General features: G+C 38.5%; 1 protein-coding gene across 1 annotated transcript in view; it reads right to left on the bottom strand.

Annotated features, from left to right (window-relative positions):
* The window catches only part of LOC110460322 (histone-lysine N-methyltransferase 2C-like), a 111,451-nt gene that overhangs the window by 78,802 nt on the left and 9,588 nt on the right, over nucleotides 1-23,061 (bottom strand). Inside the window, exons 4-32 of the mRNA XM_021513162.1 lie at nucleotides 22,554-22,795; nucleotides 21,961-22,018; nucleotides 21,464-21,682; nucleotides 20,556-20,707; nucleotides 20,120-20,229; nucleotides 19,226-19,330; nucleotides 18,777-18,834; nucleotides 18,334-18,511; nucleotides 16,832-16,946; nucleotides 16,221-16,411; nucleotides 15,685-15,796; nucleotides 15,292-15,361; nucleotides 14,998-15,101; nucleotides 14,091-14,222; nucleotides 13,018-13,125; nucleotides 12,021-12,140; nucleotides 7,166-7,270; nucleotides 6,799-6,980; nucleotides 6,292-6,569; nucleotides 5,868-5,981; nucleotides 5,378-5,614; nucleotides 4,918-5,109; nucleotides 4,541-4,657; nucleotides 3,916-4,034; nucleotides 3,106-3,358; nucleotides 2,699-2,791; nucleotides 2,267-2,419; nucleotides 1,923-1,997; nucleotides 314-491 (exon numbers count right to left, since the gene is read on the bottom strand). Of these exons, the coding sequence (XP_021368837.1) occupies nucleotides 314-491; nucleotides 1,923-1,997; nucleotides 2,267-2,419; nucleotides 2,699-2,791; nucleotides 3,106-3,358; nucleotides 3,916-4,034; nucleotides 4,541-4,657; nucleotides 4,918-5,109; nucleotides 5,378-5,614; nucleotides 5,868-5,981; nucleotides 6,292-6,569; nucleotides 6,799-6,980; nucleotides 7,166-7,270; nucleotides 12,021-12,140; nucleotides 13,018-13,125; nucleotides 14,091-14,222; nucleotides 14,998-15,101; nucleotides 15,292-15,361; nucleotides 15,685-15,796; nucleotides 16,221-16,411; nucleotides 16,832-16,946; nucleotides 18,334-18,511; nucleotides 18,777-18,834; nucleotides 19,226-19,330; nucleotides 20,120-20,229; nucleotides 20,556-20,707; nucleotides 21,464-21,682; nucleotides 21,961-22,018; nucleotides 22,554-22,795 (4,170 nt within the window). The remainder of the gene's footprint in view (nucleotides 1-313; nucleotides 492-1,922; nucleotides 1,998-2,266; nucleotides 2,420-2,698; nucleotides 2,792-3,105; nucleotides 3,359-3,915; nucleotides 4,035-4,540; nucleotides 4,658-4,917; nucleotides 5,110-5,377; nucleotides 5,615-5,867; nucleotides 5,982-6,291; nucleotides 6,570-6,798; nucleotides 6,981-7,165; nucleotides 7,271-12,020; nucleotides 12,141-13,017; nucleotides 13,126-14,090; nucleotides 14,223-14,997; nucleotides 15,102-15,291; nucleotides 15,362-15,684; nucleotides 15,797-16,220; nucleotides 16,412-16,831; nucleotides 16,947-18,333; nucleotides 18,512-18,776; nucleotides 18,835-19,225; nucleotides 19,331-20,119; nucleotides 20,230-20,555; nucleotides 20,708-21,463; nucleotides 21,683-21,960; nucleotides 22,019-22,553; nucleotides 22,796-23,061) is intronic.

The following is a 23,061-nucleotide window of genomic DNA, read 5'->3' as shown; positions in this document are numbered from 1 at the left end:
TAACTTGCTGTCAACATAAAAGAACAGATGTACAACATGTCTAACAGAATCAATGCAAAATTTCTTGGCCAATCAGAAGAGGGGACAGCAATTTTGAACTCAGACCCAGCTTTATAAGTAACAGCATCTTTTTCGGGGGTAAATAACAGCACCTTATCAGACCATCAAGTCCATTTACTATTGTCCGGGTGTAGTTAAGAAGTTGAAAAGTTTTCAGCAAATCAGCTAATCAGAGGCTAAGACAGACATCTCAGGTTTCAAATCAGCGTAAACAAACAAATACTTAGAATAGAATATACTTTTGATTACTCACCTGAAACTTGAGGGAAAGCCTGGAGGTGGTGGCATGACCAGGGGTGCCAGACCCCCTTGCCCCATACCAGGATTCATGGGAACCTGAGTGGGATCCATGCCGGGGGGTTGGGGCTGTTCTTTTCCTGGGATGTGGGGGTTAGGGCCGGGCATGTTGAATCCTTGGGGAGCAGTAGGAACTAAAGTAAAATAAGGCATTACAAGTGATACAAATCTCCTCGCATTCACACATTGTGATATATGTTAGAGGAAATGAAGTTGCCAAAGCGATGACAAAGTGTTTTGCTAAAAATAGTAACAGTGACCTTGACCTTCAACGTAGAAACTCGAAACGAGAAATTGTTCAAGGCATTGCCATACCAAACACTTGTATGAAGTTTCATGAAATTCCAATGAGGAATGAAGTCGCTAGAGCGGTGACAATGTTTTTTTAACAAGCCATTCGGATTGATATGTCTTGTCTTTGCCCCGTTTTGACCATCAATGCACATATCAGAGAAACTAACTTAAACGCAAAAACTGAATTGTTGATGGACATGCTGACAAAGTCAATGAACCATGAAAGGTAGGCCGCATCCAGCATTTGATGCATGGGTTGAGATGTACTACCAAAGATGCATCTATGGTCCAAGTTTGATTGGTCAAGCATCTTTTACTTTCAGTAAAACTAACTTAATCGCAAAAACTTAATGTTGACGCTGTCGCCAGAAAAGCAAAACCTTAGTCTTTCTTCCACTTTGTGGCGGCGTGACAAAAATACTAACACTGCCCTTGACCTTCAATGTAAAAATCCGAAATGTGAACTTGTTCAAGGTATTGTCATATCAAACACTTCTATGAAGTTTCATAAAATTCTATTGAGGAATGAAGTCGCTAGAGTGATGACAAAGAGTGTTAACATACATACGAGCGGAATCCTACATCCCCTTGAACTTTCGTTGTGAGGGGATAATAAGACCAGTATTTTATGTAGTCACACCTAAAATTAGCGGAATCCTACATCCCCTTGAACTTTCGTTGTGAGGGGATAATAAGACCAGTATTTTATGTAGTCACAACTAAAATTACCATTCTCTTTGAATTACTGAAAAAATGCATTTAATATCAAACTTCTTTTTGTGGTAGTAAATTTTTCAAAAAATCTAGTTCACCAAATATCTGTTTCAATCCATGGTTCTTTACGATGACTGCTATAAATCTCATCAGATGTAAAACTTGATGTTACAGTACTATGATGTAAATATAAACTAACAATGTTTAGGGGTTCGGTTCACAAGATATGCTGTGCACAGCTTTTTACTTCAAAAGGAGTCAAGCTTGAATTTCGAGCCTTTACTCTTGATTGATGACCACCGAAATCTGCTCTTTTCTTGGTATGGAAAATATAGGTCACTGTGACGTAGTTTTAGTGCATGAAACTTTAAGATGTAACAACACATCAAGTTTGGTCAAACTGCATGACCATATAAAGGAAATAAGGCAAACAAAGGTCATAAACAGACATACAACATGAATACTATTACTATTGTTCACACACCCCTCTTTTTCCAGCAGGTAACAGTTGGTCTGGTCTTTTCACAAAGTTATTTGGAGCCCTAATTCTGACTTACCCGACGGTCGAGGATCATTCTCCAGCACACCTTTGAAGATGTCTTCTACAGTCTTACTGTCCATGTGTACTAGTCCTGTTGGGGTCAAAGACAAATGTAAGTGTTAGACCGTGAACTTATAGTCTAATCAAACTTAAAGCACTGACAAAGTCTATAGCAGCAACTTCGTATTTCATAGTCAATTCATTTAAAGTCAACCAAATTGTCATTGTCCACATGTGAACAAGTCACATGTGAACAAGTCACAGGTGAACAAGTCACAGGTGAGCAAGTCACAGGTGAGCAAGTCACAGGTGAACAAGTCACAGGTGAAGGCATTTCTCTAACATCAAATGTTAACTCACCTTCGGATAAAATTTTGTCAACATCCAGGTTTTTCTCATCATCAAGATTTGGACTGAGGATACCATCCAGATTTGCCTGAAGTTCAGGCTTGTGACTCGATTCCTCCGAGCGAGGGTCCACTTCCATTGTCCCTCCTGGGAGCATTGGTAAATCTGTCGAGAAACAACAGATGAAATTCTAAATCTGTCAGAAAAATGTTTTCACAGTTACTTGTCTTTAGATATCCGATGTGTTCCAAGATCTAGCCATAATTAATGACTGATGTTATTCAAAAGATTTGGACATATTTAACACATGCTGCTTTATGCTTACCGTATTGATATTTTACCTGGCCAGTAAGCAAACTAAATATGGATACATTTTGAACAAGAACATCTATTGATCATTTCACTGTGTTTCTAGTATGGATGTGTTGGAGCTAGCAGGCTTACCATCCTGATCTTTGGCTAGTTCTTTGTTGATAATACTGAGTAGTTCGTCATCCTGTGGTAGAGCATCCGGTAACAAGTCCAAATCACTGTCTTCTGTAACGAACATTCAACACTATCACAAATTGTTCTTACTTTGTAAACTGACCTATTAACTTAATGTATTTCTTGAAGACATGTAGTAAGACATGTAGTAAGACATGTAGTAAGAATACCTTTGTATGGGTAGAAGCTGAAAACTCAACCGTAAATAAACTTTACATTTCCATGTACAATTCAAAATATCTCAATGAAATCTTGCTTACTTTTGCGAATAAATTAAAACTGATTTTTAATGAATGCCTTGCCATAACTGGGAGCAAACTTGATGTAGCCTAGTATATATTATACTTGAAAGGTTAAAAACTTACGCAATTCATCATGGACACCAAGGGGATTCAGGAGAGGTTGGCCAACGGAGGGCAACAGGTGGCTACTAGAAGGGACCTTGACTGGGGATGTGGAGAGTAATCCCTGATTAATCAAGGGTTGGTTATCTCCCCTGAAGTCAAGGGTCACTGGCGAGGTCCTCGCCTCGTCCAAGTCCGACCCAGAATCAATCTTCACAGACTCCTTGCTAGTGGTTTTAGTCTTGTCAAGCATATCTTTGCCGAAAAAGGCCTCCTACAATGAGGAAATATTTTGGTATGACTTAAATCAAACACTCATTGCTGACAATATTTCACAACAATCTACTCACCCTACTCAAACAAATGTATATTCAACAGAGGTTAATCTGAGTCAAACTCTAAAGTAATAATTAACAAGGATGAATATGAAATTCCGGGTTGTTTATTTGAACAAACTTTATTCCACTTCATTCGAGAATAAAACAGTCAAAATATCATGGACCTATGTTTCTTGGTTATCCAGAAGAACCTGCTCAAAGATTTCAAAAAATCAGGCACCTGGGACTTTAAAAGAAGTCATTCATTTGAACAAACACAATAGCCTTTCACTCAAGCATATTACAGGCTAAATATCATTACCCTTGGCCTCTTGGTTATTCAGAAAAGGTTATTTAAGAAGTTGTACCAAATAAAAAAGTTAATATAAACGGATGACAAATGCTGCACTATGGTATAAACTAACAGGTATTTTGTGGCAGAGGTGCTACGACAATTGTAACCTCGACCAGAGTTCTATAAATAACCAACTGATTGCAACATTACAAGATCTACCTGCATATAAGTTGGGAAGTTTTCTTCAAGAGCACTCTTTTTCTTAGTTCGACGGATCCGTTTCTTTTTGGGTTCTTCTGCAGGTGTTTCTCCTTCTGCTAGCGGTTTATCTGTCACTTCTGTTAAAGAGACAGACTTCAATATGACTCTTCTTTAAAAACTGATCAAAATATCTTAACAAGATTATATTTCATATCTATAAATATCTTTTTCATATGTTAATTTTGACTTTAACAATGTTTTAATAGGATGTTTACACAAAATCAATAGCGTTTTGATAATTTTCAAACCTCTTTAAATTAATGAAGAACAATGTGTTATCATACCATGGTGTAAATAAGAACTGAACCTGTTATGGGTTCCTGCGAGTTATCTTTCACACAAGATTTTTACAATGGAATACTGAAAACTATTATAATGTATCCCTCTCCACTTGGTGTTGGGTATAATAACAGGGCTTAAATTGACCTTACAAGAGTTTTCTTTTCCCCCCATGTCGTTTGGTGAAGAACAAATTAATGTTTCTATCTCTACCAGATTGTAAAATTAGCAACAGTTTAGCATGTCTAATACAAGATTTCTTTGTTATTTATTTTCTTGCTACAGACTTGCTGGTGAAACCTACCAGTGGCTCCCTCTGGTTTCGACTGTCCCTCCTCCAATGTGCCCGCTGTATCTGTGGAAGCTGCCTGCTGTTTGGCCTGTGGCCTAACTCTACTGCGAACCATGAACCCCCCAATACCTGCAATATAATAACCAGTCAAGAGGAATTCGGTTACAATTGCATGCTCTACAATTCTATGTGCACTCAATTCTATAATAGTTTCATATTTTGGCACATTTAGGATACTGCATACTTCCCCAAGAGGCTAGGTGGTCCAAAAGTAGAGATGTCTTTAATTAAAAGAAATCCAACTTCTATAAAGAAAATATGAGATTCCCATGGATAATCTTGTCTAGGAGAAAATATTAATAAAGAAAAATCAAGCCACCAATACGTACCTATATTGACAGTGTTACGCCTACACCTCTTCTTTTTCTCTGGAACAGGTGCCCCATCTGACGTGACAGGGAGGCCAGGTGTCAGGGTGGGACTGAGAAGTGCCAGCCCATCAGGACCTAAGTCCCCCTCCATCAAGGCCGATGGAGGAATACTCAGCCCCTCACCAAGGTCCACCAATTTTCCATCATCATCTGATTTGAAAGAAATTCAAAATTCAACATTTTTCAAAAACTGTCCTTATTTGTATTTGTAAATTTACAACATTAAAACTCTGTTTTTCGCTGAAGTTAAAACATACCAAACTTAAAAATCTACACTGTCACAATTTTTTTATATATCTGCTAGCTAATATTATATGCTTTATAATGATACTTAAACTACCAAGAATTTGAACCGAAATTTCATCTGAATCTGAAAATCAATATCTTTATATTTACTTAGGAGAACTGACTTCCCTACCTTTGAGAATATCCATGGACTCGTCACCGTCAATAGATGATTGACTTTGCATTGACACTAGCCGAGCAGCAGAGGGAGCTTGGGAAAGCATGCCCGCTACCTCGGAGACAGCTGGCTTCACCTCGGTCTTCTTTCTCACTCGCTTTGGCTTTGGAACTTGGACCGTGATACTCTGTATCTGTTGGTGACCAGACTCAGAGAGGCACACTCCATCCAGGAAGAATTTCTTTGGCGGTTCTGTGAAATGAAAGTTTCAGATCAGACAAATTAGGACTATGAAGTTGCTTGATAGTCGATACAACACATCCATTACTTTTTAACATGCTATTAAAGCACTTAAGAACTATGCAGTAATTGGACACAATATGACTCAATAGACAGAAATGTTCACTGCTGGATGACAGGAATCATCGATATAAACTTTCTATGTCACTGATCACAACACAGGCAGTCTCAATGATAACACCAACAGTTCCTGGCAGCAACTCACCTGGCTCTCTGGGAGGCAGTGGGGGAGGTGGAGGTGGTGGAGGTGGAAGTGGCGGAGGGGACAGGGGCTTCATTTCTACCTCTTCTGGGGGTGATGGTGGTGGGGGTGGCGGCACTGTAATCAAAATTCAATGCTTTGTAAAATTTCGTCAAATCTGTTCAAAGTCTTCAGTAAAATATAACAGCAGTCATACTTTTCACTTTTGATAAATAATATGTATATGGCTTGAAAAAATAGGAACAGTTATGGACCATACTGGTGTATCTTGGGTTTCCACAAGAGATTTATATGAACCAGGCTTACTAATCCTAGGTCTACACAAAAGAAGCTTGCATGAGAGGCCTGTCGTGGATCTATGTAACAAAAACATGTATGGACCTATTGCACGGACCAGACAGGTCTATCCAGGGTAACAGAAACTTACATGGCCCAGGCTGTCCAGTCTTGGGTCTACAGAATAGACAGTGGTAGCCAAAGTCCGCAGCACGCTCGGCGTCATCCTCATTCTTGAGCTGGTCACAGTGGCCATGAATCCAGCGGTCACACTGTACACACTGGATGACCAGTTCGTCCTCATGGTAGTTTCTCTGACAGGCTGGACACTCCTGTTTACTGTTACATGGTCCACACTGGGTGTAGTTGTTCTGCCACTGACAACCAAACCCAGGCGTGGTTGACCCGCAGTTCACACACATCACACACCTGAAAATAAATTCATGACTTTATACCCATGAACATTCACTTATAACAAATTTCTTATAACAACTTCCCTATCATGTATTCCTAGATTTCTTAATTTCTTCGTTTCTTGTGTGTGATTCTCTTCATTCATTTATAATACAAGATTTATAATACAAGATGAATTCATAATGACAAATTTCCTATTACCTTAAAATATCATGTTCTCGGAATATTGTGTAATTGACCATACCATTTACATTTCCAGGTGCCCTTTGGAACATGGTCGAGTGGCGGGTCGAGACAGTAGATGTGGTAGCTGATGTCACACTCGTCACACAGAATCAGGCGACCCTCGTCATGCGGCTTTCCGCATCCCTCACACACAGTACAGTCTAAACATCGCCAGCCTTTTTGTAGCACAACCTTGGTCACCTGCAACAATCCATGATTTTAAAAAAAGAAAACAGGGTTTGTACCAAAATTTGGCAGAATTTTCTCCCACACGAACTCAATCCTGTGAGAAACAACAACCAATTGGCCTGTACAATAAATACTGATGTAAACAGGATATTAGATAGTGCTGTTACATTAGACGAGTTGGTGTTGATCTGACTCACCTTGACGCTGACACAGTAAGGATGGTAACACTGTCCACACTGAGTACACACTATCAGCTTGCCCTCCTTTCCTTTACCAAAACTACCACAGCTCTTACAAACATCCTGGATTAAAGGAAACAAGCCAATCAGGCATAACAGTATACAGAGTCAATCAGGCACAACAGTATACAGAGTCAAAGTCAATCAGGCATAACAGTATACAGAGTCAAAGTCAATCAGGCATAACAGTATACAGAGTTAATCAGGCACAACAGTATACAGAGTCAATCAGACATAACAGTATACAGAGTCAATCAGGCACAACAGTATACAGAGTCAATCAGGCACAACAGTATACTGTTGTGCCTGATTGACTCTGTATACTGTTAAGCCTGAGTGCCTGATTGACTCTGTATACTGTTACTGTTATGCCTGATTGACTTTGACTCTGGATACTGTTGTGCCTGATTGTCTCTGTATACTGTTATGCCTGATTGACCTTGACTCTGTATACTGCTGTGCCTTATGACTCTGTATACTGTTGTGCCTGATTGGCTTAGACTCTGTATACTGTTGTGCCTGATTGGCTTAGACTCTGTATACTGTTGTGCCTGATTGGCTTTGTCTCTGTATACTGTTGTGCCTGATTGACTTTGACTCTCTATCCTGTTGTGCCTGATTGACTCTGTATACTGTTATGTCTGATTGACTCTGTATGCTGTTGTGCCTGATTGGCTTTGGCTCTGTATACTGTTGTGCCTGATTGGCTTAGACTCTGTATACTGTTGTGCCTGATTGACTTTGACTCTCTATCCTGTTGTGCCTGATTGACTCTGTATACTGTTAAGCCTGAGTGCCTGATTGACTCTGTATACTGTTAAGCCTGATTGACTTTGACTCTGTATACTGTTCTCCCTGATTGACTCTGTATACTGTTATGCCTGAGTGACCTTGACTCTGTATACTGTTGTGCCTTATGACTCTGTATACAGAGTCAAGGTCAATCAGGCATAACAGTATACAGAGGTAATCAGGCACAACAGTATACAGAGTCAATCAGGCACAACAATATACAGAGTCAATCAGGCACAACAGTATACAAAGTCAATCAGGCACAAGAGTATACAGAGTGAATCAGGCACACCAGTATACAGAGTCAAAGCCACTCAGGCACAACAGTATACAGAGTCAATCAGTCACAACAGTATACAGAGTCAAAGCCAATCAGGCACAACAGGATACAGAGTCATCAGGCACAACAGTATACAGAGTCAAAGTCTATCAGGCATGAGTCAAGGTCAATCAGGCATAACAGTATACAGAGTTAATCAGGCACACCAGTATACAGAGTCAAAGCCACTCAGGCACAACAGTATACAGAGTCAATCAGACACAACAGTATACAGAGTTAATCAGGCACACCAGTATACTGAGTCAATCAGGCACAACAGTATACAGAGGCAAAGTCTATCAGGCATGAGTCAAGGTCAATCAGGCATAACAGTATACAGAGTAAAAGTCAATCAGCCACAACAGTATACAGAGTCAAAGCCAATCAGGCACAACAGTATACAGAGCCAAAGTCAATCAGGCATAACAGTATACAGTCAAAGTCAATTAGGGACAGCAGTATACAGAGTCAAAGTCAATCAGGCATACCAGTATACAGAGTCAATCAGGCTCAACAGTATACAAAGTCAATCAGGCATAACAGTATACAGAGTCAGAGTCAATCAGGCATAACAGTATACAGAGTAAAAGTCAATCAGCCACAACAGTATACAGAGTCAAAGCCAATCAGGCACAACAGGATACAGAGTCATCAGGCACAACAGTATACAGAGTCAAAGCAAATCAGGCACAACAGTATACAGAGTCATAAGGCACAACAGTATACAGAGTCAAGGTCAATCAGGCATAACAGTATACAGAGTCAATCAGGCACAACAGTATACAGAGTCAATCAGGCAGAACAGTATACAGAGTCATAAGGCACACCAGTATACAGAGTCAATCAGGCAGAACAGTATACAGAGTCATAAGGCACAACAGTATACAGAGTCGGTTAGGCACAACAGTATACAGAGAAAAAGTCAATCAGGCTTAACAGGATACAGAGTCAATCAGGCACAACGGTATACAGAGTCAATTAGGCAAAACAGTATACAGAGTCAATTAGGCACAACAGTATTCAGAGTCAATCAGGTACAACAGTATACAGAGTCACTCAGGCACAACAGTATACAGAGGCATAAGGCACAACAGTATACAGAGTCGGTTAGGCACAACAGTATACAGAGTGCTAGATCAGTAGAAAAGTCAATCAGGTACAACAGTATACAGATTCAATCAGGCACAACAGTATAAAGAGTCAAGGTCAATCAGGCACAACAGTATCAGGCATAACAGTAAACAGAGTCAAAGTCAATCAGACATAACAGTATACAGAGTCAATGAGGCACAACAGTATACAGAGTGCTAGATCAGTAGAAATGGACAGCAGTGGTCACAAAACTATAGTCTCCCACAACAGTATACAGAGTCAATCAGGCAGAACAGTATACAGAGTCATAAGGCACAACAGTATACAGAGTCGGTTAGGCACAACAGTATACAGAGGCATAAGGCACAACAGTATACAGAGTCGGTTAGGCACAACAGTATACAGAGCCAAAGTCAATCAGGCACAACAGTATACTGAGTCATAAGGCACAACAGTATACAGAGTGCTAGATCAGTAGAAATGGACAGCAGTGGTCACAAAACTATAGTCTCCGTGGCCAGTGGAAATTCAATCAGGCACAACAGTATAGAGAGTCAAAGTCAATCAGGCACAACGAGTCAAAGTCATTCAGGCATAACAGTATACAGAGTCACTCAGGCACAACAGTATACAGAGCCAATCAGGCACAACAGTATACGGAGTTAATCAGGCACAACAGTATACAGAGACAATTAGGCACAACAGTATACAGTCAAAGTCAATTAGGGACAGCAGTATACAGAGTCAAAGTCAGTCAGGCATAACAGTATACAGAGTCAATCAGGGAGAACAGTATACAGAGTCAAAGTCTATCAGGCATGAGTCAAGGTCAATCAGGCATAACAGAATACAGAGTCAATCAGGCACAACAGTATACAGAGTTAATCAGGCACAACAGTATATATACAGAGTCATCAGGCACAACAGTATACAGAGTCAAAGTCAATCAGGCTTAACAGTATACAGAGTCAATCAGGCACAACAGTATACAAAATCAGGCATAACAGTATACAGAGTCAATGAGGCACAACAGTATACAGAGTCAATCAGGCACAACAGTATACTGAGTCTAAGTCAATCAGGCTTAACAGTATACAGAGTCAATCAGGCACAACAGTATACAAAGTCAATCAGGCATAACAGTATACAGAGTCAATCAGGCATAACAGTATACAGAGTCAATCAGGCACAACAGTATACAGAGTCAAAGTCAATCAGGCATAACAGTATACAGAGTCAAAGTCAATCAGGGATAACAGTATACAGTCAAAGTCAATCAGGCATAACAGTATACAGTCAAAGTCAATTAGGGACAGCAGTATACAGAGTCAAAGTCAATCAGGCATAACAGTATATATACAGAGTCAAAGTCAATCAGGCATAACAGTATACAGAGTCACTCAGGCACAACAGTATACAGAGTCAATCAGGCACAACAGTATACAGAGTCAAAGTCAATCAGGCACAACAGTATACAGAGTCAATCAGGCACAACAGTGTACAGAGTCAAAGTCTATCAGGCATAACAGTATACAGAGTCAATCAGGGACAACAGTATACAGAGTCAAAGTCAATCAGGCATTACAGTATATATACAGAGTCAAAGTCAATCAGGCACAACAGTATACAGAGTCAATCAGGCACAACAATATACAGAGTCAATCAGGCACAACAGTATAGAGAGTCAAAGTCAATCAGGCACAACAGTATACAGAGTCAAAGTCTATCAGGCATAACAGTATACAGAGTCAAAGTCAATCAGGCATAACAGTATACAGAGTCAATCAGGCACAACAGTATACAGAGTCAAAGTCTATCAGGCATAACAGTATACAGAGTCAAAGTCAATCAGGCACAACAGTATACAGAGTCAAAGTCAATCAGTCAGAACAGTATACAGAGTCAATCAGGCACAACAGTATACAGAGTCAAAGTCAACCAGGCAAAACAGTATACAGAGTCAAAGTCAATCGGGCATAACAGTATACAGAGTCAAAGGCAATCAGGCATAACAGAATACAGTCAAAGTCAATCAGGCATAACAGCATACAGAGTCAATCAGGCACAACAGTATTCAGAGTCAAAGTCAATCAGGCTTAAAAGTATACAGAGTCAAAGTCAATCCGGCATAACAGTATACAGAGTCAATCAGGCTCAACAGTATACAGAGTCAATCAGGTACAACAGTATACAGAGTCAAAGGCAATCAGGCACAACAGTATACAGAGTCAAAGGCAATCAGGCATAACAGTATACAGAGTCACTCAGGCATAACAGTATACAGAGTCAATCAGGCACAACAGTATACAGAGTCAATCAGGCACAACAGTATACAGAGTGCTAGATCAGTAGAAACGGACAGCAGTGGTCACAAAACTATAGTCTCCGTGGCCAGTGGAAATACTTTGTTTAAGTGAATACATTTTATGTCATTGATCACTTTGATTGCTATTTTATAATCAAATCCCACAAAACCACAATCCAGAAACAAAAGGCCCATGGACTGCATGCTTAATTCATTGTCAAATTTCTGTCATTTTCTGCTGTTGTTCCTAGTTTTATAGTTGAAAGGTAAAATTTCTGTCATTGTCTGCCCTTTTAGTTTCTTACTTGTTCCAAGACAAATTCGTCTTTAGAGTTGGCGAGGATAAGTGTGGTGGGATGATCATCCCCATCATCGTCGTCATCCTGGGATTTAGTTTTAGATTCTCCAACTGGTAAAGTTGTTACCTACAGAACCAAATACTATCACTGAAAAGATGTTACCTACAGAATCAAATACTATCACTGAAAAGTTGTTACCTACAGAACTAAATACTATCACTGAAAAGTTGTTACCTACAGAACCAAATACTATCACTGAAAAGATGTTACCTACAGAATCAAATACTATCACTGAAAAGTTGTTACCTACAGAACTAAATACTATCACTGAAAAGTTGTTACCTACAGAATCAAATACTATCACTGAAAAGATGTTACCTACAGAACCAAATACTATCACTGAAAAGATGTTACTTACAGAACCAAATACTATCACTGAAAAGATGTTACCTACAGAAAATGTTATATACAAAAACAACACAAAATATTTACAATCATAATACAGACGTCGTCAACAGGAAATATAAATTGTAAACTGAATATCTTCTTTATCCCTATGTATATACAATTTCTTACATGGTCAGGTGATGAAACAGTTACACACACGAACAGTGACATTTTATGACACTCTGAATAGACAAGAAACTAAATTGTCAACAGGTTATAAAACAATACAAAAACTAAATTTGTAGAGAGGATTTTACGGCTTCTTTTTAAACCTGACAGATATACAAGTGAGGATTTTATTAAAGAACTGCCCATGAGATAAGCAGTATCTCAACAATAATATTATGGTCCAATCGAGAGGTCCAACACAAGTTTTCCCTAACCCTGAAAGCTTTACCAATGCTTACCAGCACTATGAGGAAGTTTCAAATCATAAATACATTTAAACGAATCGGATCAATGACAGCACCTCACAGGTCTTAGTGTTGTAGTCGAGAGATATACTTCTGAATTCACAAATCTAATCTTCAACATAAAAAAAAATTGTCATTTATACCTGGCCAGAAATGCCCAGCTGGCCAGTTTTTAACTTTGGCTTTGGTCCTCGTTTTCTTTCCCCAAAAGTTGGAGGGCGTTTCTTCTTCTCTGGTGCAATTGGTCTCCCCTGGAATGAAATCAAAGACTGGACAAATGGTAAGACTGACCTCATTCAATTATACTCTCACTTTACACACTATCTACAGGCAACTAAGCCAACACCTGTAACAGCTGTCCAATACTGTAGTTCATGTTAGCTAAGTGATTGTATCTGATCTGGTATGGTGTTCCCCAGTGTATACTGTCCCTAATAGTTCCACCCTTATGTACCTCCTACACTATACTATTTACTAAAGGTGTTTAACATCTACCCCAATCACCAATCACCATCTCCCACTATCCCAACTCCATCCAGATAGTATAACGCTACGTTTAATTAAGGTTAATGGCTCATCAGACTTTAAATCATCACAATCAATTGTCAGATATAATATCACTTGTCAAATGGGACTTGAAAATAAAATACAATATAGAAATTAACATGTTCAGTAAAATGCGAAATGTAAGTTTGCAAATTAGTGGTTGATTGATTTTTATAAATAGTAACAGTTGTCTTGGCTTTGACCCTTGAACCTTAAATGGGAACTCATTAAGGGTATTCTCACACTCGACCTATATATAACGTTACATAAAAATAAAGAAATAAAATTGCTGTTGATAACACTGAATATGTTGACAAATAGTGAGTGACCTTGGGTTGACCCCTGAACCCTGAACTATGAAATCTTTCTCTAATTTTTTCTGAAATTTTCAGTGATTAGTGATGATACTGAATCAGGTCAAAACAGGTTGGATATGGTTTAATACTATATACCCATATCGTTTGTGACTAAAATGTTATCAAAGTAAGATCAGTGATACTCCATGATGGTCTGTCAGCTTGAGGATCTGTTGCCTCATATATATATATAACGATGTACTACAGGGGAGGAAAGAATCATGCTACAGTCCCCTGTAGAACATATAAGCGGATCAAAAGTATCTGTAAGTATTCGTTCACAGACAAAATATGGTTGTTTTAGTAGGACTTACCCTTGGCCTACCAGCGCCCATCTTCTTACGACTCATAGCACTAAGCTTTCCTCCCTTGCTGCCAATGCCATGGCCCTCCCCATGGGGGTGGGGATGAGAGGGACTAGTAAGCTGGGAGAGCTGGGCCGCACCCTGTACACACACAGACAGACCATCACAACATTGTCACCTAAACATATAGTCTAGTTCATAAATTATCTGTTATTAACTTCTCAAGTCAGAAGTACACATACTCTGAAATTGTTGTAGCCTACATTATTGTGATTGTAATAGCTCAATAGTCCAGATACTTCAACACAAAATACTTAGCTAATCAGCATTTCTGACAAAAGAATTAATTCTGGTAAAAAAAGAAAATGAATAATACCACCCAATTACAGGTTGCCTGTACTATATGACGTTGTAAAACAATTTGGAAGGTAATCAGTCTGAATATTATATGTTAGAAATGCTATGAAGCTAAATTGTTTGCACACAAATCTTTGTTTCTAAATTGCACGCCTTTCACTTTTCTAAATTTCAGTGATCTATTTTAAAAGTGTATCAATCTTGAATGCGAGTATCAGATGAGCTGAAGAGACTATTTGAACACATTTGTATTGTGAATCTATTACATGTATGTTAGGAGGACACAGGTTATTACTGTGAAGCAAGCCTAACCACCACAGCTCTCGACAACAGGCTCTTCCATCAACTAGACACACGCCTTTTTTAGTGTAAATATGTTTTTTCTATTCCCTTTACCAATAAAATTGCCACCAATACAACGTCACTAGTAGTATATTTTTCCTAAGAAAAGTTGCTGACATGTTTCCAAATTACCTTTTGTCCGATATGTAAAACATGCACAGAAAAGAAATACCCACTCCTACAGTAAAAGTAATTAGTGTCTAGCCATATAGCTTACCTTCTCAATCACACTGATGTCAATATCTATACTCGACACGGAATCTTCATTCATTAAGAATGAGTTAGACCCATCATCCATGAACGACATCGTTTCAAGGTCATCTATAAAAGATTCAAGGTCATTTGTGAATAAAAGCGATCAGATGCAGCAGTAGCTATGTAAGATTAGACCATATTTTCTAATGCATGGTAAGAGTTAATTTTTATAAGGTTATCTTTCTCCAAATGAAAGAAAATAAATAATTTGTTTTGTTGACTTAAACATAAGTTGAACAATGAAAATGTTATTTACCATTCAATAAGTAATCTTCAGAAGAGTCGTCCGGCGGCCCTGGTAGTGCATATGGGAATGGCAGGTCCATCTGTAAGTATTTCAATCGCCCATTAAATCTCAATTCTAATGTGATTCTCAATCGGCTAATACAACTTCTAACAAATACAAATACAAGATGATTATAAACTCCTACTTCTCTGACAGCATGTAAACAGCTGCCTTAGGTAAACATTACTGTAGTATTTTAAGGGAGGCCTCATTTACAAAATCAGTTTTCTTTATCCAAGTGACTGGTGCAAAGAAAAGCAATTTAAAGTTGTTTCTACTTTTTATTCTGTTTTTTATTTTGCCTTTTTCATTAGGACTTCTATTTTGCAAAAGTGATATTGTGAAAGTCTTATGATCACTTACATCAGGATCTCTGTTGCGACAAAAAGCACAGGTATAATCAGTATCCAGCCCCTCTTTGACTTTCTGTAGAAGGCCAGAGTCTATTGTCTCGTCACACTCGGCGTGAACATGTCTACAAAACATAATATTCATGTGGAAAATTCTGTTGTAATAGAGGAAGAAAGCAGAAAAAGTTTTAAACAGATTTGTTTTCATTTCAGAATTCCTTTCGAACTAGAAAGTAAAATCCACCAAACAACTACAAGATTTACAAATGATTTTGTACAGAATCAATATAGAATTTGGTCCTTAAAGCACTAACAGGATATGGAAATAACGGACTGATATCCTTTACGGTATTAACTAACAAGGAAAGGTTTGTTTAAACAAAAATCATTTTTGTATGTAAATTAAATCAAACAATTGCATTTTTTTTATTGGGGAGGGGGGAACAAAATAAGAAGAGGAGGGAAGTTGGAAAGACATAATTCAATTCTCAATATCAAAAATATGTCAACAGATTAAGTGGGAACTAGTTTGACTTGCCATCTACTCACTTTTTACAAGTATTGCACAGTATCATCTCCTTCTGAGTGAACTGTCGGTATGCCTTCCCACACAGTGGACATGACAAGCCTTTGTTCCTCTGTTGGTAACAACTATCACAGACTGAGTAGTTGAGGTGCCACCGTGAGCTAGGGCCGCTTCCTGGGGTCCTGGAACCACAGTCACCACACACACGACAGTTCTGACAAAACATAAATCAGCCAACCCAGTTATGAGAACATTGCTCACTTAACATTCATACATAAATTCAGTTAAAAAGTGACATAAAATGAAATAAAACTATTGAACAGAAACTACAAACTGGCAATTATTACAATTATTAAAACGCCCTACATGAATGCAAGTACAGATACAGAATTTTATCTGTGAACATTCCAAGGAACGGTATGACAAATGATGACATTCAGCCGACAGTTTCCAGTCATAATGAAAAGACGGGGACTATTTATACAAAAATTCCAGGCACCTTTAAAAAATCAAAACTAATATCAAAATGGGCTTACTTGTACAAAATCTCACATGACCATTATACTTGATGCACATATTTACAAGTGGCTATTGGCAATCTTACGTTTTTACAACAGATTAGGACATTGATTACCTTGCACTTCCAGCCATTCTTAGGTATGGTAGTCATGACAGGTTTGAGACAGAAAGTGTGGTACCCTTTATCACAGGTGTCGCATACCAGCATCTTACTATCTTCTCCTGGGTGTCTGTGGGATGAAAGTACAAGTCATATATATTGCTTAAGAAGTCCAATTCCTATTTAATACTCTAACACTATATATATAAAGCAGTCCTTTAAAGATTAACCCCATTTCCCTTTCTGAGCCCTGCCCCTCTGCCTGCACCTTTCATACAAATTTTCTCAATCAGCGATTTTTATATTAATATTTTACCAATTTAACCCTTCAGTTGTTTTTAATGTGTTTAACGACTTTTGAGTTTCCTTTTAACATTTTAGGTCCTTCTTGGGCCTGCATCGCTCACCTAGTATTAATCTCACACTTGTAATCTTAAAAGTGGACTAAAATACAGCTACAGGCAAAATATCAGTGTTTCATTCATAAGAACCTATTAAAAGATTTAAACATATGACCCCTGTGACCTTGAATGTCGAACAAGGACATTATAATATTAGGTTGAACAGAGTTTATAGTCTTCCAACCCAGCATGCTTCTGGAAAAATATCATTACCCTGGACCTTTTGGTTATACAGAACAAATCATTTAAAGATTTTAACATATATTGACCACTGTGACCTTGAATATGGGCGAAGGTCATTCACTTGGTAGTCCTTCATCCCAGCACGTTACTGGCATTATCCTAGGCCTCTTGGTTATTCAGAAGAAGTTGTTTAAAGGTTTAGAACATATTTGACCCCTGTGACATTGAAAAAAGATGAAGGTCATTCATTTTAACAAACTTTATAGCCCTTCATCCCAGCATGCTACTAGCCAAATATCATCACCCTGGCCTATTGGTTATTCAGAAGAAGTTGTTTAAATGTTTAAAACATATTTGCCCTCTGTGACCTTGAACGCAAGTCAAGGTCATTTATTTGAACAAACTTTCTAGTCCTTCATCCCAGCATGTTACTGGCCAAATATCATCACCCTAGGCCACTTGGTTTTTCAGAAAAAGTTGTTTAAATGTTTTTAACATATTTGACCCCTGTGACCTTGGATATAAGTCAGGGTCATATTTGAACAAACTTTGTAGCCCTTCATCCCAGCATGTTTCTGGCCGAATATCATCATTCTAGGCCTCTTGGTTATTCAGAAGAAGTTGTTTAAAGTAAAAAGTTGACGCCGGCCGGACGCCGCACGCCGCACCATGCCGGGAGGGCCAAGTGAGCTAAAAATGAACAAGCTCCTTTCCAAATTTGGTCAAAACTTTTTACCCATTTCTTATAGTGTTTATTTGCAATGCTGCTATTTCCTCTCTGCTTATATTTGTATAAACAGTGTTCTGCTATATATATCGAATTGAAAAACGACCCAGTCATACGAAGTTGTAACTCAATTTAAACCAACATTGGTCATTTCATGACCTGTTCCTCAAAGTATACTGATAGAGTGAAGTGTGAGGCTAACTTACCGACACATCTGACAGATCTTACAGTCTGGACACTGCCATCCAGCCCGTACCTCTGGTGTCATGGCTACAGACGGATGTAAACAACTGCCATGGTAGTGGTGGCCACAGCTGGTACAGAAAAGCTGCTCAGAAATGTTGCCCACCAGATCACATATAACACACAGGGCTTCCTCTCCAGCTGTCCAAGGACAAATATCAGTATCAAGTAAAGAACTTATAATACATGTCAACTGACAACACCCAACAAGGGCTAGTTACCTCTACAAACTAATTTCAAACATACACCAGAGTTAACTATAGAAATGTCCAGTACATCACACATACAGGTAGCTATTAACAGAGCTATGTCTGGCTACATGACAGTTAGCGTACCACTCATTGTATAAACCCCGCCCCCAGTAAATGTTTCACTCTCTTGATCACTTTACAGAGATTATACCAACCTATTGTTTCCGCCTGATCTGTGTGGTCGGGACACAGCAACGACAGGGTCTTAATGTCCTGTAACACACAAAGTTACATTATCAACACCTCTTACATACACACAGCTAAAGATACACACAACTCAACCGATACAGTAGATAAATCTAAATAGATACACACAGCTGAACACCATATCATCAAACACTGCGCGAAAAATACCAGACCTCACTCTTTAAAACAAAGTTGATAGACCTTGCTTTATGTTACACCGACCTTGCCTCACTTAATAATTATCTTTACCGTGTGTTAATTATCATTTTCAAAATGAGAGATGAAAATGTTATGACTTCCATATATGTTACCCTATATGATTTAACGGCCTGATAGCATGCCTTAGACCTAGATCAGGGTCCAAGATAATGAAAGGTACGATATCAAAATAATCCAACAGTACACTAGAAATACTTGCCTGGAAACAGCCTCTTGCTGATGCACACGGATAATGATACTTTTTATTGCACTTTGTCACACGACAGTTGATAGTAGCACCATAGTTACGGCAATAGCTGCACTTCTGTAACAAGATGAAAGCACAAACATTTCAGACATGCATTTTTTTCTCTGGAAATAAAAATCATTACTGTAAAATTTTTGCACTAGTTTGATTTGTGACTTTTTTCCTACAGCAGTGGTCTGGTAAATTTTCAAAAGGACATTTCATAACAACATATCCTCTAGTGATGATTTAATTAACTCCCATTAAGATATCTCAATATTGAAATTTGAAGAAATTATGTCCATAAAAAACGTTTCTCAGTTATTTGTGGCCTGCCACAGGAACATGTATTATGTATATATCTGTACAAGGCACTGTGTTGTATCTTTGAGCAAGATATTTTACTCCGCTTGTTCCTGTCTACTCAGCTGTAAATGAGTATGTGGTTGGGCAGTGCTAGAATTGTAGAATGCTAGCTGTGCATGCCAAAATAGCTGTATGCTCACCAGGGAGTAAGTTGAGAAAGATATTGGCTGGTTGCAAAGACCCTTATAACCATGGATAATAATTTGTGAACCGCTTTGAGACCACCTACAAACTAGGTTGTGATAAAGCGGTATATAAGAACCTCAAATTATTATTTATTATTATAACACTGAAAGAGGGTAAATTGACTTACACACCACATAAGCAGCCGTAGCGAAGCAAAGGTGGTACATGTGAAGTTTGTCAGTAAATTTGATGTAAAATAACACTTAGATCTCGTTCAAACATAAAACATTACTTAAATTTGACTCAAGTTTAAATTCTTTCATGATACATGTACCAGTTTCAATCAGGGTAAAAATTTTGTGTAAAAATACTCACTTGAGATAGACCAGTATAGACGGCCCTATCAACATATTTTAGCAGCAGATCGTGTGTTTGGACCACCCCCTCGGACCAGGCTGCACAGCAGTGGTGGGCCAGTGTGTGTCCTGCAAATTACATAAAATCTTAAATCACTAGTTCTCAACAGCCATGGACTAACAATCTTTACCAATACACAACAACTTTATGCAGTGTTTCTCAACAGTTATTCAATTACTTTTCCTCATCTATCAAATACATTGATTATAGTAAAAGTCTGAAAACTCTTCTGAACACCTCCGTGAAGTGGTGCTCTGTGTGAAGTGACATGACTCACCTGATGGTTCTAACACCTGTGAGAAATGGTGTAACTCACCTGATGGTTCTAACACCTGTGAGAAATGGTTAAACTTGCATGATGGTTCAAACACCTGTGAGAAATGGTGTAACTCACCCGATGGTTCGAACACCTGTGTCAGGTCAATGTCTTCTGGATATCCGACCATGCTCAGCTCATCCCCAAGTATACAGGTAGGGTCTTCATCAGAGTTGTGGGGATACCTACGGGGGGATTTGCTCCTCTCCCTGTTAAGTTGTAGAATATCACTACAGGTAGAATATACGACACTATTAACAAAATATCATGGATTTCATAAATATTCATACAAACATAAAGATATAGTGTTCCGATTAATCGAGTTCGTCCAGTATCGGTTAGTTGGACCAGCTAACTGATTAATCGAGTACAGATTCTATGATCAATTTTATAAGGTGTAGATCTTATTGAACAGAATGGCGGCGGATTTAAAAGATGAGTTGCCTGCTATCATCAATGATAATCCCGGTTTACAGGCACGTTGTGTCGTGTGGAAACACTTTGGTTTCATTAGAAATATTGGTGCAGAGGGGCCAATGACAAAAATTACTCTCAATATGAAGTCGGCAGTCTGCAAAATTTGCAGAAAGGAATATTCATTTAATGGTACTGGCTCAGTTAGTCTTACATTATCGTAGTGAACATGTGAGGAAAGTGTCGCCAATGACCTTACGAGATATATTTCACTAAAAGAATTTGCAGTTTTGTTGTTTAAAAAGTTATTAAAATGAAACTAAAATAAAACATTTAGCCTCTTTTTATTTGATCATTATAATACATGGTTATACACTATCGTAATTGATGTTCACACATTTTAAGTTTATTTCGTTGTAACCGATTATCAATCGATCATCGGATGGTTACGATGAACCAATGATCGTTCATGAAAATTATACCGATTCCCACCCCAACATAAAAAATTTGATTGGCACATAAAAATGACTACTGCAGTTAGTTATGCTTCAGCTGTAGAAAATAATACCTACTTGTTGCCCTTAAGTGGTCCTCTATGACGTCTCCAGGTTAGGGGCTTCGGACCTTTCTCACTTGTGGTACGCTCATCAAACTCAGGGGTTTTGTTACGGGACTTGCCTAATGTCTTCTTGAGTGGGTTAAAGCCCTGAGTGGGATCATACTTGCCCAACTCCCCCTGTCCCAGCAGACTACGCTCCCCACAGTTACACAAGCTGCATAGCTTTGTGGGTCTGAAACAATCGTGAACAGGTGAGAAAGGGCTAAAGAAAGCAAAACCATTTTGTAGATTTCTGAATTCTGTGACTTCTATAGGAATTCTGGTTTTTGCGGGAATATTTTCAATGAGCCTGGAAGATTGGAAAGCAGTATGTGCAGGAAGATATTTCAATTGCACTACCACTATAATATTTTACTTGTATTCGTACCAAGAGTGTGGATTCATAATTCATATTTGTCAATTTACAATAATAACTGGCCGAGATTTTGACCAGATGTATTTCCAACTTACATCAAAGGTTCCAGGGGATCTGAGCCCTCTCCAGACATCACTGAGTAACTTGATGAAGCTGAAAACGATTTCATCAGACAATATTATCATATTGTAGTTTGAAAAAGGTAAAACATATGAATCTATCAGTTATTCATCACTAGGTAAGACAGAACAAGAGTACCACACATAACTCTCTCCATTACCATGCACTGATTTTGGTTAACTTTGAGCTTGGCGTTTCTCTTGGTATATATGGACCAAGTTTCATCAGAATCTAGTAGAATTTGATTATGTTCTTGTGCAGGAACTGTTAAAAAATCAGAAAGCAATAAGCAAAATAATTACTCAACATAGTTTGCTCATTCAAACTTAGTGCGAATGGATGGACAGGTGGGAAAGGGCTAAAGAAAGCAAAATTGTGATGGGCATATACATTTTCATGTTGCAGAAAACACAAATGTAAAGTTTGGTTTATTTAAAATTGTATACAATAGAGAATGACCCCTAATTCAGTATCAAACAGTAACAAACAGTTCTTAAGAATCCTGCTTTACCAGGTGTTATTCAACTCAAAGCAGCAACTGCTCAGACTCAGCCTTTGAAAAGCATACCTTGGTCATCTTCCATAGCCATGCCGGGTATGGGCATGTCCTGGTCGTAGTCCAGCATCATTGAGGAGGAGGATGGTCCAGCGATGTCCGGCGCCACAACCTGTGCAGCCTCCGGGTTTGCCGTGTCCATTGGTCCTGTATCCATAGCACTGCCTTGAAATGAGCGTACAAGACCTGCGAAGCTTGGGTGGATATGCACACCTTTTTTTATGGAGCTCTTCGTGCTGGTTTTACCAAGAGACCTGTAAAATAAATTCAGGTCATTAACTCATGATTGTCAAATATAATCCCTATCAACCAGTATGATCATGTACTCCTAATCTTAACCAAAACCTTTTCCAGATCACACAGCTTAGTAGCTAGTATATTCTTTTTATTTATTGAATAATTGAGCACAATCAACATATTTTGAAATGAACAGAATTCAGTATAACTACACTGTACTTTCAGGCTTTCCACCATTCTAAATCCTATTTCTACCTGGAATATAACAGGACAGATAGCATAC

The sequence above is a fragment of the Mizuhopecten yessoensis genome, unplaced genomic scaffold (assembly GCF_002113885.1).
Source record: "Mizuhopecten yessoensis strain PY_sf001 unplaced genomic scaffold, ASM211388v2 scaffold10359, whole genome shotgun sequence".
In the NCBI taxonomy this organism is placed as follows: Eukaryota; Metazoa; Mollusca; class Bivalvia; order Pectinida; family Pectinidae; genus Mizuhopecten; species Mizuhopecten yessoensis.
This window is presented reverse-complemented; position numbering and strand designations above follow the sequence as displayed.